The sequence below is a fragment of the Triturus cristatus genome, chromosome 4_1 (assembly GCF_964204655.1).
Source record: "Triturus cristatus chromosome 4_1, aTriCri1.1, whole genome shotgun sequence".
NCBI classification, from domain to species: Eukaryota; Metazoa; Chordata; class Amphibia; order Caudata; family Salamandridae; genus Triturus; species Triturus cristatus.
The window spans coordinates 547,582,809-547,601,785 of record NC_140585.1 but is presented as its reverse complement, the minus strand read 5'-3'; the positions used below and the strand labels follow the sequence as shown (position 1 = coordinate 547,601,785).

Below are 18,977 nucleotides of genomic sequence, written 5' to 3'. Positions count from 1 at the left end.
CGGGCCCGGCCACGGATGACTGGTGCAACACCCTCTCCTGTTTCTTCTCGGATAAAATCCGTTTGATACAGCAGTCCCTGCCGGTGTGTGCGGCTTCCCGGGTAGAAGATGGACGGACTGTGCCTCTTCAGGGGGCTCTGAATCACGCCTTGTCGGTCTTCTCTCCTGTTGATCTTGCTAGCACTCTCAAATTACTTAAGGGCCTTAAGTCCGGCTCGCCCTCGGATTTCTGCCCAGATTGCTGGCAGCAGTCGCAGAGACCATTAATCCTGAGGTCAATGCTATTATTAACCTCTCCCTTGGGGAGGCTTGGGTTCCGCCGGAATGGAAACAGGCCAAAATTCTTCCTTTACTGAAGAAACCGTCCCTTGACCCCGCACTGCACGGTAATTACCGCCCTATCTCCCTCCTCCCCAGCCTAGCTAAGGTATGTGAGAAGGCAGTGACTAGACAACTCTCCGAATTTGTGGAAAGATCTGAGGCTTTGCACCCAGCCCAGTCTGGGTTTCGGGCATCTTATAGCACGGAGTCAGCGCTAGTTGAGATCTCGGAAGCTATTCGGGACTGTTTAGATGCAGGTGGCAGAGCAGCTTTGGTGATGCTTGATTGGTCAGCTGCATTTGACACGGTGCCGCATGCCAGACTGCTTTCCCGCCTCTCCGAGATTGGGGTCTCTGGCTTGGCTCTGGCCTGGCTGAGGTCCTTTCTGGAGGGTCGTACCCAACAGGTTTGGTTGCCACCCGCAGCCTCGTTCCTGCAGGAGGTCTCCACAGGTGTCCCCCAGGGCTCGTCCCTTAGCCCCCTCCTCTTTAACATCTATGTTACCCTTCTGGTCTCTCTGGCCGAGATGTTGGGGGCTAAGGTGATAGCCTATGCAGATGACACCCAGCTTCTTTTCACCTGGAGCAAGGGGGAGGATTCCGTCCTGCCTGTGCAGAAGTGTTTGTCTTCGGTATTTGGCTGGCTTGCTAGAGCTCAAATCAAGTGCAATGAAGACAAATTGGAGATCCTTCTCTATGGTAACTTCCCCTTGGACTTTAGATGTAAGATCTGGCCCCCGGATTTCACCCCTCCCTCTTCTAATGGGAGCTCCGCTAAAAACCTTGGAGTTTGGTTCGAGGATAATCTGTCATTTTCGGTCCAGGTGAAGAAGATCTCGGGCGGCTGCTTTGGTCTTCTTAAGGTTCTTAGGAGTTTTCTCCCTCTTCTCCCTAGATCTGCTAAGGAAACGGTTGTTCGGGCACTGGTTTTGTCCCACCTGGACTATGCCAATGCCCTATATGTTGGCCTGCCCGGCTATTCCTTGAACAAACTACAAGTGATCCAGAATGCGGCCGCAAGGCTCCTTCTTGGTATCGCTAGAAGTAGTAGTGTTCGCGCTCATCTTCATGCCTTGCACTGGCTGCACATGATTGAGAGGGTTAAGTTTAAAGCTTTGGTCATCGCCCACAAAGCCCTACATAATTTGGGTCCCATCTATTTGCAGAGGCGGTTTGCCTTTTACGTTCCGACTAGAGCACTTCGCTCGTCAGCTCTTTTATTGGCCAGGGTTCCGCGCTTCTCCCGGTCCAGGATTGGGGGCAGCTCGCTTGCTGTCAAAGCTGTCGTGGCCTGGAATGCTCTCCCATTTTTCCTGCGTAATACTCAGGACCCACTCTGTTTTAAGCGTCTCCTTAAAACCCATCTGTTTCCATAAGTTCTCTACTTTGGCTCTCCTCCCTTGGCTTCGCGCTGGGACACTCCTCGGAGTAACTATTGCGCGTTTTAAAAATATTTAACATAACATAACATAAAGACCCTCTTAAACCTGTAACAGTATATGAAGGAACAGTGTCCTTAACAGGAGACATTTCAGTAAAATTAAGACAAGACAACAATGGAAAATTGCTGGAACAAAAGTCAAAAGATATATTAGAATGGGCTAGCAAGATTCCTCAAAACTCAAGTGAGGGAAATGGATATTATACTAGCACCCCACAGGTGAAGTTTGATTTAGGGGCACGATCAAAAATATATCAGGAAGAGGATAAGGGTTATCGTGCCATGACCACCACTGTAAAGGGAATACAGAATACAATTAAGAGATTAAGCCTTATTGCTGATGACTGTTCAAATATATGTAATTCCATATCATTTAAACCAGATGCAAAGCCGGTTGTAAGGGACATAGGATATGATCTAGAAATCAAGAATGTGACAAGAGAGGATGAGAAAGATGAGGAAGAAATAAACTCAGTGGAGAGTGAAACTAGAAGAGTTCTTGACCGAGAACGCATGGAATTGTGGCAAGAGGCTGAGAACAGAAATGCTGAAATAAATAGAAGAAGATTAGAGGAACAAAGTGCTTTTAGATAACAATTAGGAGGAGAGCAGGTGTTTCCCAATAGTACAACAATGTCTGGGCGTCCATTTCGCGCAGAGGGTATGATAGACTTAGGACAAAGTTCCCCTCCAGTTGAAGTAAGATCCCTTCATGTACGAAATATGCAGGGAATGACAAGTTCTATACAGAGAAAAGAAAGGAAAGGGAACAGTGACTTGACACCCAATGAAATAGTAGCAAAGGGAGAAAATAGTTGGTATAATGTTGTCCCATTTACTAATAACCTTGCAGGATGGACAGCAGGCATGGTGCCACAGATGAAAGTGTGGCCAAGAGCAGGATCCTTTGCCCTGAATTGATAAATATGGCTGATTTATGTATTTTTCAAGGTTATGGGGATCCAGAGTGGGATTGTGATTACATGCAACAAAGTCTGTGTGTGTGGAAGAAATATGCTTTAAGATCTGACCCACCTTATAAGGGACATGGTGACAGGAATACCACTGTAATGCAGATGCCACTGGTATATAAGACACAGGGAGCACAGCCTGTCTATGTTCCATGGCAACACATGGATAAAGAAAATCTAAAAAAAAGGCCTGCCTCCATTATATGAAGGAGCAGGGAAATGGATAAAAGCATTTGAAAATGCAACAGCTGGGATACCTTTAGCTCTTGGGCATGTAAAGAGCCTTTTGAGCTCCATAGTAGGGGATGAGGTGGATAGTATAATGAGAAGTGCAGGGATACAAGGAGTAACTATTACTAAAGGAAAACATGATGGGTCTACTTTTGGAGTTGTGCGCTCTAGAGTGTGGACTGAATTAAGGAATAGGTACCCAGACTGACCAGATATTGGGGCATTGATCACACAAACTATGTCTCCAGGACAGTCCTGTGCAGACTACATAACAATGATGAAGAAAAAATGGGAAGCAGATGTAGGACATGTAGACATGGGAGGTAGTTGTAGATTATTCTACAATGTTTTAAAACAGGGGCTACCAGGAGATATACAAGACCATTTAGATCAGGTTTGGCTTTAGATGTAAAACCCTGGGCAGAAATACAAGCACATATTATACATTTTTGTAGAAAAAAGGAAGAAAAGGAAAGGAGGAATAAAGACCAAAGTGACAGAGCCCAAGCTAAACTGGTGACAAAAAAAATACAGACAAATTAGAAGGAAAAGACAGGAAAAGAAATGACTGTGCACGTTCCTGTTGCAAACAGGGAGCAAGGAAGGGGTCAAAGAGAGGGGAGACAGATGCAAGGAAGAATACATTTTAAAAGCAATTACTGCGGTAATATTGGAAAATATTTTTGCTGAATGCCGCTTTAAGAAGAGTGATGAAGCGCAGGGAGTGATAGGAATAGGGAGAGGAAGGGGAAAGACAAAATGTGAACACGTCAGGGCCAGCGCCTCAATATGGTCCAAATCAGTATGCCCCTATCCTCAACAACAAATAAATCCACTACCACAGGTTTATATGCCACAACAGCAATTTGCTAACGTACCTATTCAAGGGGCACCAGCTCCTGTTGTGCAGGCAGGAAGCCAGCATCGGGTGCAGGCTACTGCACTCGTGAGCACAGGGAGTCAAGGACAAGGGGGAGTGATTGTTCAAGGTGGAAACCCCTTTTATCATACAGCCTGATAGGACGCACCAGGGAACCCCAATAGTACTGTGGTAGCTAGGACTATAGACCCAGAGGAAGAACCAATGGTAGAAATTATTATAATGGGAAGGAGGTATGCTTTTTTGGTTGATACAGGGGCAACAAAATCTTGCCTCTCAGAAGGAAATGTTCCATTGACCTCTGCCACCATGGATACGCAGGGCTTCTCTGGTGAAGTACAGCGCATTCCAAACACAAAACATGTGCCCATAGAGGTGGCAGGAGTGCGAACGCAGGAGCGTTTCCTTTATTCTCCAAATTCACCAGCAAATGTATTAGGAAGGGATATCATGTCTAACTTAAACATGACAATAAGATTTTCCTCTGATGGATCCATGACATGTGAAATACCAGGGCAAGCGAAATGTGGGATACATTTACTAAAAATACCAGAGGAAAATGTGGTTGGAAGGGCAGAGCCAGTGCATTATAAATTGCTAGCAGATGCAGTACTTACGGTTCTGAAGACAGAGGAAATACTTTTAGGGAGATGGATGGCATTACCACCAAGACTAATTTTCAGGAGACAAGCTGGTGGTGATGAACTAGGACAGGTGAATACCCTTTATCTTGAGTGCATGGAAATATCCAGAAGGTGGAGCGCTCTGGTGGCATCAGATAATGATGGAGGAATTTGGAAGGTCCTGATTTTTCTTATGCCTGGTCCGAGACCGCGGGACATTTATGATTCAGACGATCCCACCAGGACTGAGATAGTTTATACACACACTGCACCCTTGTTAGTAAGTGTTTACCGTGCACAGACTACGTTACCAGTTGTGCCATCCCCCTCCAATGATATTGAAGCACTTGCAGCAGTCCCACCTTGTCTCTGGACATCAGCTCCAGATGAGGTAGGACTGATACTATCTGCAGAATCATTTAAGATAAAGGTGAAGCCAGGTGCACAATTGCCACGTGTAAAACAGTATCCACTGTCTAAAGAAGCAAAAGAAGGTATTAGAGGGACTATACAAAGACTGAAGGATCAGGGTGTCCTGTATTCCTGTCCATCGCCTTGTAATACAGCAATTTATCCTGTTAAAAAATCTACAGGTAATACTTGGAGGATGGTTCAGGATTTTCGCCCCCTTAATGCCATAGTATTAGCAGACCACCCCATAGTACCAGACCCATCTGTGATATTGACTAATATACCAAGTAACAGCAAATGGTTTTCTGAGGTGGATTTAAAGAATGCTTTTTTTTTAGCATACCTTTACATCCTGACAGTCATTATTTGACAGCCTTCAGTTTTGATGGTGAATACATCCAGTACTCTAGACTCCCACAAGGCTATTGTGAGTCTCCATCTGTGTTTAATAGAGTATTGAGACATGATTTGTTAAATTTCCAGTCAGACAGTTCAGTTTTGCAATATGTAGATGATTTATTAATATGCAGTAAAACAGAATCTGGACACTGTCAATCTCCTAACGCTACTTGCTACTAAGGAATACAAAGTGGACAGGAAAAAATTACAGTTTGTGCAAAAAGAAGTGCTGTATTTGGGCCAAGTGTTGTCCGCAGAAGGCAAAAAGATAGCAGGTTCTAGAATACAAACTATACGTGATCAGCCTCAGCCCAAGATAGTAAAAGACATGCAGAAATTTCTAGGCCTTTCTAATTTTGTACGTCAGTGGGTATTTGATTATGCTACCATCATACAACCACTATTATATGCAATGAAGCAAGCTAAAACTGACAACACAGGCATACAGTGGAGTGATGACAGTGTAAGTGCATTTCAGACATTGAAAGAAGCAATTGCTTCAGCCCCAGTGCTAGCAAATCCAGACTATACAAAGAGATTTTTTCTGTTTTCTGCTGCCACAGAGGATTCCATGATATCAGTCCTTACTCAAAAATACCCAATGGGTCATAAACCTGTCGCCTATTTTAGTGGACTATAAGATCCAGTAATGAAAGGTCACTTTCCTTGTGAGCGAGCGCTTGCAGCAGCAGCTTTTGTAGTAGAAAAGATTAGTACTATTACAGCAGGATGCGCTGTAACATTGTATGTTGAGCACTCTCCATTTGCTGTGCTGCAGAAAAGTAAAAGTACACTGACCACTTAAAGAGCAACAGGTTATGAAGTAATACTGTCAAACCCTTCTATCTGCATTGAGCGAGTACACTCAGTCAATCCTGCAACTTTTTTAGTGCACCCACTAGAGCCCACTGATCATGACTGTAGTGCAACATTGGAGGACGACGATCATCTGGCACATGAGGACCCCTTGGCACTAGAGCCCACTGATCATGACTGTAGTGCAACATTGGAGGACGACGATCACCTGGCACATGTTGACCCCTTGTCAGGTGGCCGACAATTGTTTATTGATGGTTCCTCATGGATAGACCAGGAGACAGGTAAAAGACATACAGGTGCAGCTATTGTTGAGGCTATTGGTACACCTACTGATTATACCTTACACACATTGCACCTCTTACCCTTGCCATCCCAAGACTCATCCCAAGTGGCTAAATTAAAAGCATTGATAACAGCCCTACAGGCTTGTCAGGGTCAGCCAGTAATAATATACACTGATTCAGCATATGTAGCTTCCACAGTTCACTCAGGGCTGAAGAGATGGGAAAGGCGAGCATATCTTAAATCTGATGGGACACCAGTAGCGCACCGACATCTTTTAGCTGACCTTATTACTGCATTACAAATACCATGTCAAGTAGCAGTGGTTAAGTGCCAGGCACATACAAAGGAAACAGATTTGGTGTCTAAGGGAAATGAAGCTGCTGATACAGCAGCAAAGGAAGCTAGTTTATATGCAATGAATACATGCAGTATGCACACTTTAGATGCAGAATGCACACTTTAGATGCAGATGATGAGGTTGAGATACAACACTATGAGACTATTTCTACGGAGGCATTATTAGACATTCAAAATGCAGCGCCTCAACATGAGAAAGATCTCTGGAAAACAGGGGGGGGGGGGACTAGATTTCCAGATCTTTATAGATAAGCAACTTCAGGTAATGTTATAATGCCTCAGTCATTACTTATAACAGCCCTTCAACAACTTAATTTACCAACACACAATTCTAAAAGAGTAATGATGGATGAATTAAATAAAAACTTGTTTATCCCTAATCTAGGACCATTAGTTGATGTATTTCTAGCTTCATGTCATGTGTTTTATCAGTACTCTAATAAGAGGTCACCAAAAATGCCTTCATCCTCCATTCCAAGACCAATAGGTCCTTTCATAGAGTTACACATAGATTTTGTAGATATGATACAAAAATATAATGGATATAGGTATTTGTTAGTAGTGGTGTGTCCATTTTCGCGATGGATTGAAGTAGGACCCTGGTCCAGGTGTGATGCTGACCAGGCAGCCAAATTCCTGGTGACAGAGGTCATACCTAGGTGGGGGGGTTCTGGCGGCGATACGCAGCGATAATGGAAAACACTTTGCTAACATAGTATTTCAGCAAATTACTATGCTATTAGGAGTGGAATACCAGTTTACCTCAGTTTACCACCCAGAGAGTAATGGAATTGTTGAGAGGATGAATGACTTATTGAAAAGCAAAGTGTCAAAAATGTGTAAGACACTGAAAAAGAATTGGCTTTACTGCCTTCCCCTTGCTCTGTATGCATTGAGAAATGTCCCTTCAAAAGATCATCATTTGACCCCTCACCAAGTCGTAACAGGTAGGCATTCTAATTTTTCTTTTAAACAAAATCAAATGATTTGTTCTGATACCAAGTCTGCATCAGAAAGTGTTTGGCAAGAAATGAATGCATACATGTCTGCCTTAACAAAAGCTGTACAGGTTTATTCTAAACAGGTTCAGCTGCAACAGGCCAACAGTACTGCACCACCCCTGCCCTTGTCTACAGCCATCAGCATCGGTTCCTGGGTCTTTGTGCGCAACTTTGTGAGAATATGGAAGGATCCCAAGTTTCTAGGCCCCTACCAAGTAACACAGAGCACGCCAACAGCAGTAAAAGTGGAGGGGATGCGGAACTGGGTGCACGTAAAGGACATTATTCCATTTTTGGCCTCACTCCCACAAGGAGTGGAGGAGGCAATGGTTCAAGAACATATTATACAATGAAGAGACAGCTAAATCTTTTTTATAGTATAATAATGAGTTCAGTGGTTATGATTATTACTCTGATAATTTGCTATTGTATTATGTGTTATGTAGATGCAAAAGATCCCACCCATAGGGAAGAAGTATTACACTTTCGTAGAGCTGTTTTCAATGAAACAGATATACATCCTCTGCATGATTCTCTGCTTGATTATTTGTGGTACAAAAGCATGCATGATAAAGGTACCAATACACAAAATGATAGTTGTTATGTATGTTCTCTTATTCCCAATGCCATAGAAACACCATCTTTAGTGTATCCTAAAGAAGTGCCTGTTAATATGACAAAGTGTTTATTGCATCTTTTCTTGTGTAGGTTAAAGCACAGTTACAGCCAAAGCATGTTAATCCTATGACAGCCAGAGTTAATACAACCAGATGTGATACAACCCCTGAAATTTTGCAAAACTTGACAGATAAAACAGAGATAATGAAAGAGATATCCAGAATGAAAGGAGCAGGACAGAAATATAGTTATGCAAATTGTGAGGAAGCCGTATTGGAACAAGGTATTCTAGGGAGATCTAATCCACCATCCACCTGTAATAATTATTTTGCCAAACCACTGCCCCCACATTGCGCAGCCAGGCCAGTATTAAGTATTGAAGCATCAGTATTTGCCAATAATAAATGGTTTACTGGAGCTAGGTTTTCATGTAGGGCCATATATTTATGGAATGGCACAGAAACAAAAAATCATTTGAGATTTGATGATATAAAAGCATCATGTCAGCAAGTATGGGATGAAAACATACAGAGATATACATGGACTGGAACTAAACGTCATCCTAAGCTGGCTATGAAATGAATGAGATTTTCTCTTTGCTTTCAGGGAAATTGAATTGTTAAAGTGGGACGGAATCTCAATTGCAGTTCAACTATTTACAATGCTGATATGCAGGGCGGTACCTCCAGCCTTATGGATTTTTACTGGCAGTGTGGAGCTCGAATATACACTCAATTGCCCCCCCGACTGGAGCAGAATCTGCTCTCTGGTGACTTTGCATACTCCATCTATGGTAATAACAGCAAAAGAAATACAAAATTTGCATTTGCATTCCATGAGTAAAGCATCAACTTTGCTGCATCATCACAGAAGAAAAAGGATGGCTGAGTACTTTGGAACTTCAGTGTCGCAGGATGTGGCCAAAGAGTATAGGTTGTTCAATGACGCCCAAACATTTTTGGGAAGTCTGATACCTATGTTTCAAGCAAAAGCAACTGCTTGCTGGGTTCAGATCACCCGCTGTGAGCGGATGAAAGCCATAAATGCTACTGAAGATGGCTTTAATGCAATTAAAGAAGAGCTGCGTTCAATCAGACTTATGGCGATGGAAAACATATGTTTTGGACTTAATGACAGCAATCGAAGGAGGAGTATGTAAAAAACGTAATTCAGTATGCTGTACTTTCATACCGGCGAATGATGAAGATGAAGGAAATCTAACTCAGGCCATATTGACTTTGCATAATTTGCATGCACAGATGAGTGTTTCACTGGCTGGTTTGATTAGGTGCCGTCCTGGATGTCAGGGTTGTCTAAGGCCTTGTTGCCTATAATAGTTCTGTTGCTATTGATGTGCCTAGTATTTCAGGTAAAAAGTGACAACGCAAGAACACCTATGCGAAGTTGCTTCTGGAGAATGTAGTGCCCATTAGACATTTTCTGCACCCCTTTAGCAAATAAAAGTGCAGCTGTGCTAATTGTTTCTGTACACAGTGTGCAAGAAAAGCGCATCTGTCATACTTTCTATATACATTGTACAGGAAGGCCTACTGTGCAGGTAGCAAAACTTTTTTTAAACCCTATAAATGTAATTAGGGCTTCTCTGACACAGATTATGCACATGTGGAGTAGCCAATGCTGCTTTTGCACTGCTGTTTCTGCATGACACGTCAGACATACCGTGATCATGTTTTATGTAAACAATGTGCAGCTAGTTCTGCGCCGGATTCACGTAGTACTGTTATTGCCATAAAGTATATCAATACCATAGGAAGCCAGAATACACTGGGTGCTCTCTTTATCAACCCCTTGCTTACACTTTATGTACTCAAAGCGAACACCATCAAACTGCTTCTCTCCACCTGGTGCAGTTCCTCATGCGCCTGTTACCAGTATTTCATCAGCCATCGCCTTGTGGAGGCAATCCCGCTGCCGACAATACACCTGGAGAGAGCACACACCTGTATACACCTTGTGCACGTGGTCAACTGCTGTCGGTTTATGTGAATCTCGTGTAGGCATTTCTACAGCACATGCGGGTAACTATGCTCGGCCGTTTATGTAAAACTCACACAGGCAGTCAGCACTGTCACTGCCACAAGCCTATGTCCACTATGCAGGTCCTACTTTTACTATCATTGTGTCTGTACACCTGCTGCCGTCACACGCTCGCAGGTACCTACTATACTGTTTGTGTAAACATTATGGTAGTAGTACATCTACCACCACAATGCTTCTTGGCACCTAGTGCAGGTGCGGTGCTCTGCCACATGCTCTTCGTACAAAGCATGCTGGTGAACTATAATCTTGGAAGACACTAATGCTTTACGATTAATGTACAACTTAAAGACAGTGCTGCCACTATCATACAAGCTAGAGTTGTTACAACACTGTTGTGCACACCTTCGACTGGTAGAACTGCTGCCAGCGCATGATTTCTGCGTGTCTATATGGACAATCATCGACTGAGGTAGTACACGGTGTCACGTGGACAGCTGCAAGCAGAACTGCTGTTGCCACATTTATGTACTCTCGCCAGCCCTTTGACATCAGAGCAGGGTTGGGTTGAACTAATCGGACTGAACAAATCTGGAAGTTATTCGTTTTAGTTTGAAGTGAGGCCGGTCCAGAAGTGGCGGCCCTCCCTGTAGTGCGCTGACCTGATGCCGTCTTGCTGTAGACAGTGGGTGAGGGCACCTGGCTTAGACAGTTGGTGTGCACCGCTACTGCTTCCATGGCTCCTCCGGGCTGCAGCGCCGGCGATACAAAGACCTTGTAGGATCCAACCCACGCTTTTCAGCTGTCTGCACCGCCGCAGCATTACAGACCTTGCAGCGAAACCAACTCTACTCTTCACACACTCTCACAGACGCAACCTCGTAGACCAGCAACTCCCCACTTCTTTAAACTAAGACACCCTTGCTGATCATGACTGGTGTGACGTCACTTCGCCAGCACGTGAACGAGGTCACGTTGGAGAAGGACGTATCCATATTTTTATTATGTGCGAGATACTGTTGCCATCTAGTGGTGACCGGTAGAAGTGTACTTATAAAGCAAGTGTTCGTTGTTTTTAGGTCTCGCCTGAGTCAGCGCTTTAGCGCTGCTCTGGCGAGACTTATAGTAAGCGAGTTTTGGAAGTGCAAACTAGTGCTTTCAGGCCTCCAAATACAGTGCATGTGCCCCGGGCGCGCGCACCATTTGGCAGCCTGAAAGCACTCGTTTCCTTTCACTTTCGCGGCCCCTTTGATGTCCTGCACCACTGTGCCCGCCCCCACTCCCCCTCCCACTCCCTCCTCGTCAACTTCAGTGCGCGCTTGTTGTTTGTTGTTCGCTGTGATTTATTGTGCGCATAAACATCGGCCGTTTCGCCCTGGACCTATTATGTTTTTAAACCGCACCTTGCCTCCATGCTACATTGAAGCCAGCATTGCAAGTTGCAGGCAGGCTAACTACAGTGTGCTGCGAGGTTGCGAAGTTGCCTTCTCCGTACGAAAAAGATGAGGGTGCTGTGTATTTCAAAGTTACTCTCTCATACAAAAAGATACATGCATGAAATAGTGGTGCTTTTGTATATTACACTCTTAACAATAACACGGTTTAGGAGCGGTCTTTATTGCAGGGAAGGGAAAAGCAAAGGTAAAACATAAATGTGGGTGTTAGGAATCTACTTAAAGCTCAGTTTTACACTGAACAAGAAATAAACTACATGCATTTACATAGATTTATGCATGTTTATACCAAACGCTTAGCCTACAGCTGTTTGACAAATAAATACATTAATAAAACATACATATGTACATCTCCAGGCTAAGGCAATTCCTGCAGCTAAAATTTTTAGGCTTAAACCACTAAAATGGGACAGAATACTAAAAGCACTTCTGAAAACTTTAACTCATTTAAATGCCTGGGTCCAATAAAAAACAAGCATTTGCAATGCAATAGGTCTCGCATTTATACGAGTTTGAGCTATTGGCATTGTAAATGACAATGCCTTTTATTTATGTTTTAAAAACCCACACATAAATAAAATGCATTGCCATTTACAGTGCCAATAGCTCAAACTTTTAACAACTGCGAGACCTATTGCATTGCAAATGCTTGTTTTTAATGCAAATTATTTATTTTAAATTTCAGAGAAACTTTGCGATCTACAAAGTAACAACAAATGTTTGAGAAAAGAGCTATGACCAAACATTAAAGCTGTGCACTCTAGGTGCATTGTTTCTCAAATGTTGGGTGTACTACTAATATGTATCCTCAGAATATTGTGGTACAAGAATATCAAAGGCGGAATATCAAAAGGCAAGTGCATATAGGGCAGTGCTTAATTTGTAAAATAAGTGCCGGGGCTCTGTCAGAAGGCCACTGCAGCTTGCAACACATATAGCCCCTGCAATGCTGCCAATGATAGAAACAACACAAGTGCTAGCCATCAAACTCACACAAGTGTGACTATTTGGACTATTTCATGCCCCCAAAAGCTATAAAAATAGCTTGGGAGACAGGTAATAGTCATTTGAATGTTTATTGAATAAATAGTTACCTGTTGTTGTGGCCATCCCCAAATTAGCCAGACAGCGCTACCTTGAGGCAGCTCTCACAAGTGCTGTATTTGAGAATTAAATGCCGGTTCAATCACCGAAAAACACAGCTCAAATTAAGCACTGGTTGCAAATCACACCTCCAGCTGATGAGGGAGGGATAGCTTGCAGCTTATTTCACCAATTGAAGTTAATGACCTCAACCGAATCAGACTATATCAGGATTTTTCTGTACAGGTAAGTTACTGGCTCAAGCAATGAAAGTAACTCCACCGTTAAAAGTCAGCACCTGCAACACTCCTCTGGAGAATACCCATGGCTCTCCATTCTATAGACCCGGCCCTGTGAAATAAGTGCCGGTGCTTGGCACCGGAAAGCACCAGCACAAATTAAGCACTGATATAGGGAAGTATAAATGTACTATTCCTAACTACGCATCTCACTACCTTATAGCTATATATATGGTGTAGGTACATATATGTGGAGTAAGGTATAAAAAATCTATACTTACTTACATGTCGATATTTTGAATTCCATTTTCTGTCTTTGATACTCTGTGCCACTGATCGTCTGGTTTCGATATTCAGGGTGCACACTGCAAGATTCTATGTTTAGGAATACGTGGATTTTTTTTAAGGTACACATTAAAGCATATTCAATCAACTTTCCACAATCCAACATTTAAATCCTATAGTTTAGGTAGCATTTAAAGTAGAAAGGGTTGTAAAGATGTACATTCGACTGACTCCAACTTTCTGAAATGCAAAGCTTTTGATGTTCTTTTTTTTGCTGGAAAAGAAAAGAAACTAGCCTCAGCACAAAACCCTGCCTCTAACACCACTTACCGGAGGTGGAGGATGTCCAGACTTCAAACGCAACATTTGTTAGTTCAAGGATGTCATACCAAGGACTTTCAGGTCAGGAAATCATCAACCCTTGAAGGCTCAAAGGGAATAAACTTTACTTTATGTAAACTTAGGAAACTTCACATGCTTCATAAACTGTGATGTTTCTTAATTTTGCCGAACTTCATAAGAGAAGTTTACATTTAATTTGCCATCAAGAACATTTTGGGCAATTAGCGGCAAACATTGTGTTTTAAACATGGCTGCAACAGTGGTGAAAACCAAATAGAATTTAAATGCCATTTTACAGGGGAATTTGTAAAGGTCTCACAATGCATTTTACTAAAAGGTTGTGGCAAATCATGGATAGCTCAATTATATTTGATCAAAAGTTACAGTCAAAACTGCATAGATTTGAACCAGGCTCAAAAATTGGAATACACCCATTACAGGCAGGTTGTGCTAAAGGGGCTGTACAAAAGGAGACCTTCGTCAGACATCAACCATCAAGATAGGTAGGTAGGCAGGGTGTATAATAGGTGATTATGTGAGCCTGGGATGGGTAGATTTGAGCATTCTGGCCAACTGGCCAACTGTACTTGATTCCTGCACTTGTTTCCTGCAGCCCGTTGACCCGCGAGCCGTGTCTGTAAGTTCCCCGCTGCCGCTGCCTTTCTCCATCCCGGCGGAGCAGCGAGGACTACAGCTCCCAGGTGCCTTGGGGCAGGAGCCAATTAGTGAGGGCGCGCCAGGAGGCGTTTAAAAGGCAGCCAGCCCTGCTGACGAGTGGGAGAGCATTCTGGCCAACTGGCCAACTGTACCTGATTCCTGCACTTGTTTCCTGCAGCCCGTTGACCCGCGAGCCGTGTCTGTAAGTTCCCCGCTGCCGCTGATTTTCTCCATCCCGGCGGAGCAGCGAGGACTACAGCTCCCATGTGCCTTGGGGCAGGAGCCAATTAGTGAGGGCGCGCCAGGAGGCGTTTAAAAGGCAGCCAGCCCTGCTGACGAGTGGGAGAGCATTCTGGCCAACTGGCCAACTGTACCTGATTCCTGCACTTGTTTCCTGCAGCCCGTTGACCCGCGAGCCGTGTCTGTAAGTTCCCCGCTGCCTTTCTCCATCCTGGCGGAGCAGCGAGGACTACAGCTCCCAGGTGCCTTGGGGCAGGAGCCAATTAGTGAGGGCGCGCCAGGAGGCGTTTAAAAGGCAGCCAGCCCTGCTGACGAGTGGGAGAGCATTCTGGCCAACTGGCCAACTGTACCTGATTCCTGCACTTGTTTCCTGCAGCCCGTTGACCCGCGAGCCGTGTCTGTAAGTTCCCCGCTGCCGCTGCCTTTCTCCATCCCGGCGGAGCAGCGAGGACTACAGCTCCCAGGTGCCTTGGGGCAGGAGCCAATTAGTGAGGGCGCGCCAGGAGGCGTTTAAAAGGCAGCCAGCCCGGCTGACGAGTGGGAGAGCATTCTGGCCAACTGGCCAACTGTACCTGATTCCTGCACTTGTTTCCTGCAGCCCGTTGAACCGCGAGCCGTGTCTGTAAGTTCCCCGCTGCCGCTGCCTTTCTCCATCCCGGCGGAGCAGCGAGGACTACAGCTCCCAGGTGCCTTGGGGCAGGAGCCAATTAGTGAGGGCGCGCCAGGAGGCGTTTAAAAGGCAGCCAGCCCTACCGCCTCGCGGGATGCGCGTGGGCGGCGCCGGGCTGAGCCCGGGCAGAGGGCGGGCCGTCTGTGGCCGTCCGGGGTCGACCAGGGTCGGGTCGGCCTACCCTCTGACATCGCTACCACGGAAATCTAAGGTACTTTGTGTATTGTTGAATAAATCTCTGAGCTATGGGCAAAAGGAAACACCCGGAGGGCGAGTCTGATCTTACTAGCTCATTACCTGTCAAGCCCAAAATAAGGAAGACTAAATCTAAGAAAAATCGCCACCATACGGGTGGTAACTGTGTAATGGATCGCATTGATGACATTATTGATGAATGCGGGGAGTTGCTCAATGTCCCCCCAATGCCTGCTGTAGGTGGGAGGAGGGAGGTTACTAGAGGTTCTGTTACGGTCCCTGACATGTTTCTTTTGAAAAAGGGTGGAGAGGAACAGACAAATGGGGTGAGGGGCAAAATGTCAGTTTTTAGTGCTCCTGTTGTATTATTGGATGAGGGGCAAGCTTTTCCTCATAAGACTCTACCTGTCTCCAATCTATCACCTGACATTGTCTGCAGTAATAGGTTTTCTCTTTTGGGTGAAATTGATACTGATACTTGTAGTTCTGCCCTCCCTTCCTCTGTACCTTTGGACTCCATTTCGTGTACCTCTCTACTTGAAGGTAGTTCTACCACTAATCTTTCTGAGGGTCTTACTGCTGTTGAATCAAGTTATCCTGATATGAAATCTCTATTGGTGGTAGTGAAAAATCTTTGCTCCTTGATTGAGTCTATGCAAACCAAGATCGAAATCCTAACGGTTACTGTCAGGAAACTCGAAGAATCTAAGTTGGGTTCTGGCACCTATTCTAAAACCGACTCCCCTATGCCTAGGGGGGTTTCGACCAAGGCCCCTTTAAATCTGGCAGTTAGGCACACCGCGCTTTCCAATATTTGTGGAAAGACTCCACCACAAGACTCTTATCCCCCGAGTAATCAATCTAGTTTCTTAGTCTCATCAAGGGTTGATCAATCCTCTCATTGTACCCCGACCACTGTTGGACGTTCTATTAGAGCCCCACCTGGTATTTGTCAGGCTATTACGCGCGCTGGAGGTCCTCTTTCTGTAAACGAGAGATCTAGTATTAACCCTAGAGGTAACCCTTACCACCGAGTCCAAACCTATGGATCACACACTCGCACCCCTCACTCACAAAAAATTTATATGGTGAATGTCCCTAGTTTGCCTTTTGGGTCCGACCATGAAAGCAGTGAATTCTTGATTAACAAGGTTATTCACTGGATTAGACACGTGAGGGGCTGCCGATCAGTAATTAGAGCTGATATAGCTGGAGCATGCAGGATTTCTCAGGCTGGTAGTGCGGTGGATTATATAGAGGTTATTTTTATTGACCCTACCATTGCAGGGAACTTAATTAATCTCGAGTTCAGAAGCTGTTCCCCGGATTGTTCTGCAATCCAAATGAGGTCCACTCCTACTCGGTTATCTCGCCCAGATGATCTTTCCAGCCCGTCTGTGGGAGAGTCATGTTTAGAACAAAATGACTGACTGTCTAAAGAACCCACTTTACCTGTTCCCCCAGCTTGTTCTTCATTATTTAACAAAACCCAAAATACTGAGTTGGGTACTTCGGCCAGTGCAGAAATTCATGGTCTTACAGTAGATTTGGCAAGGATAAACCAACTGAGTAGCATCTCGGAGGCCCATCAGGTAGATAGTGTAACCTATCCAGAGTTTGGGACGCTCTTGTCCTGGAACATTGCAGGTTTAAAATCTAAGCTGAAGGATCCATACTGGGCATTGTTTATTAATTCCTATGACGTCTGCCTATTCCAGGAGACCTGGCTACTTGAGGCCCAGTTTCTTCCAGGATTTTTAAACTTCAATGTTCTGGCAGTTAAATGTAAATGTAAATGTTGTAGACTTGTAAAGCGCACAGCTGCCCCAGCAACGGGGCGTCCCGGCGCTGTAGACCGCTGGGGAACCCGTCCTGGCTATCCCTGTGAGATGGTCCCTTTCTGGGTATCTCCAAGGTGAAACCAGGCATCCCTGGCGTCTGTGGGGGGCCGTTGTAGAGATGAGGCAAGCTTAATGCCCAGAGTTGCCGAGTGTGTTCCTGGTTAGAGTAGGTACCGAGGCGAGAATTATCGAGTCCGTTTTGACCCTGGTCCACGACCCTGCCGCGTCGGGAATTGAACCCTGGTCCCTGGCCGATTCTCTGCTTACGGGTCTGCCACCTCTACCCAGTGAGCCACACCTCTCCACCAGGGCAAAAAAGGGCGCCCTTCTGGCGGTCTTACTATTTGGATCCGACAGGACCTTGGCATTGTTGTTAAAGAGCTTCCTACTTCGCATCTAGACATCCAGCTCCTCAACCTCAAGTTTAAAAATGGAGAATCACTGGACATCTATAATGTTTATGCTAGAAGTACCGGTGGAAAAAAGTCTGACACAATAGCTCACCTGGATGAACTTATACTTCTTTATTCTCAGCACTCCCATGTAATTTTAGGTGGAGATCTTAATACTACCTTTGAACCCCTACTTGGTGTTGATTGGAGCATTTCGGAGGTTGAGGATAGTCTATGGGGTGTTCCAAAACTAGATCTCGAACCTGTCACTCGTTGGTCTGAACTGGCAATCCAGATCAACGCCCTCTGTTTGAATAAAGGGCTTCGTGCAACAAATGGCAGGTCCGAGCAAGATAAATTAGGGTCCAATACTTTTAAGAGTGGCTCACTTGCTAGCAGAATTGATTATATCCTGCTATCACTAGATCTATGGGATGTCCTGAGGGGTATGGTGGTTATAGATAGATTGGAGAGTGATCATAATCCTCTCTCTCTGTCTACCTTGTTTTGGGTGAACCCCATTGCCCCTAATGATCTCTCTCCTCAGTGTCACCAAGATGTAGTTGTCGCAAATGATATGCGACACGTGAAATGGGCCATGGTAGCTCAAAGTCAAGAATGTCTTACCCGCATTTTTAATAGTTTAAAGCTTGCCACTAAGGATTTAGGGGTCTTTTACAACCAATGTCCATTGGAACCATCCTGCATACCTGGAATATCGATCCATGACTCCTTCTTTTTAGAAGTTAAAGATATCTTTGTAAGGCCCTGCAAACCATCTACGCCTAAGTCTGACCCCTCGCCACAATGGTATACTGTCGAGTGTAGGGATGCTCGCACGAACCTGGGTATCGCCCTGAAAACTGGCGATAGTATAAAAGTTCGCTCTGCTAGACGTGCTTATAAGCAAGCAATCTTAAAATCCAAGCGAGCATGAGACTACCAAAGATGGCAGGATCTCAGGGAAGCAGGTGCCCAAAAGGACATGAGACGTTTCTGGTCCGTCCTAAAGTGGGGGAATGGGGGTAACCCTGATAAACCCCCAAATTGGGTTTCGCAAGACGCATGGGTCAAGCACTTTGAGTCACTCTATGCTGTTGGAGAGGATTTGTCCGCTTCCCCCAGGTATCAATTTACCTTTTATAAGGAAGATCCTTTCACCTTGGGTGACGTTGCTAACGCCCTCAAACTTTTGGTTCCAGGAAGGGCCCCTGGGATGGATGGA

The 18,977-nt window shown here is 44.8% G+C and overlaps 1 protein-coding gene across 1 annotated transcript in view; it reads right to left on the bottom strand.

Annotated features, from left to right (window-relative positions):
- ECHDC3 (enoyl-CoA hydratase domain containing 3) overlaps nt 1-11,307 on the bottom strand; it is a 162,119-nt gene extending 150,812 nt beyond the window's left edge. Inside the window, exon 1 of the mRNA XM_085652857.1 lies at nt 11,017-11,307. Within this exon, the coding sequence (XP_085508983.1) occupies nt 11,017-11,177 (161 nt within the window). The 5' untranslated portion in view covers nt 11,178-11,307. The remainder of the gene's footprint in view (nt 1-11,016) is intronic.
- Between the last annotated feature and the right edge of the window lie 7,670 nt (nt 11,308-18,977).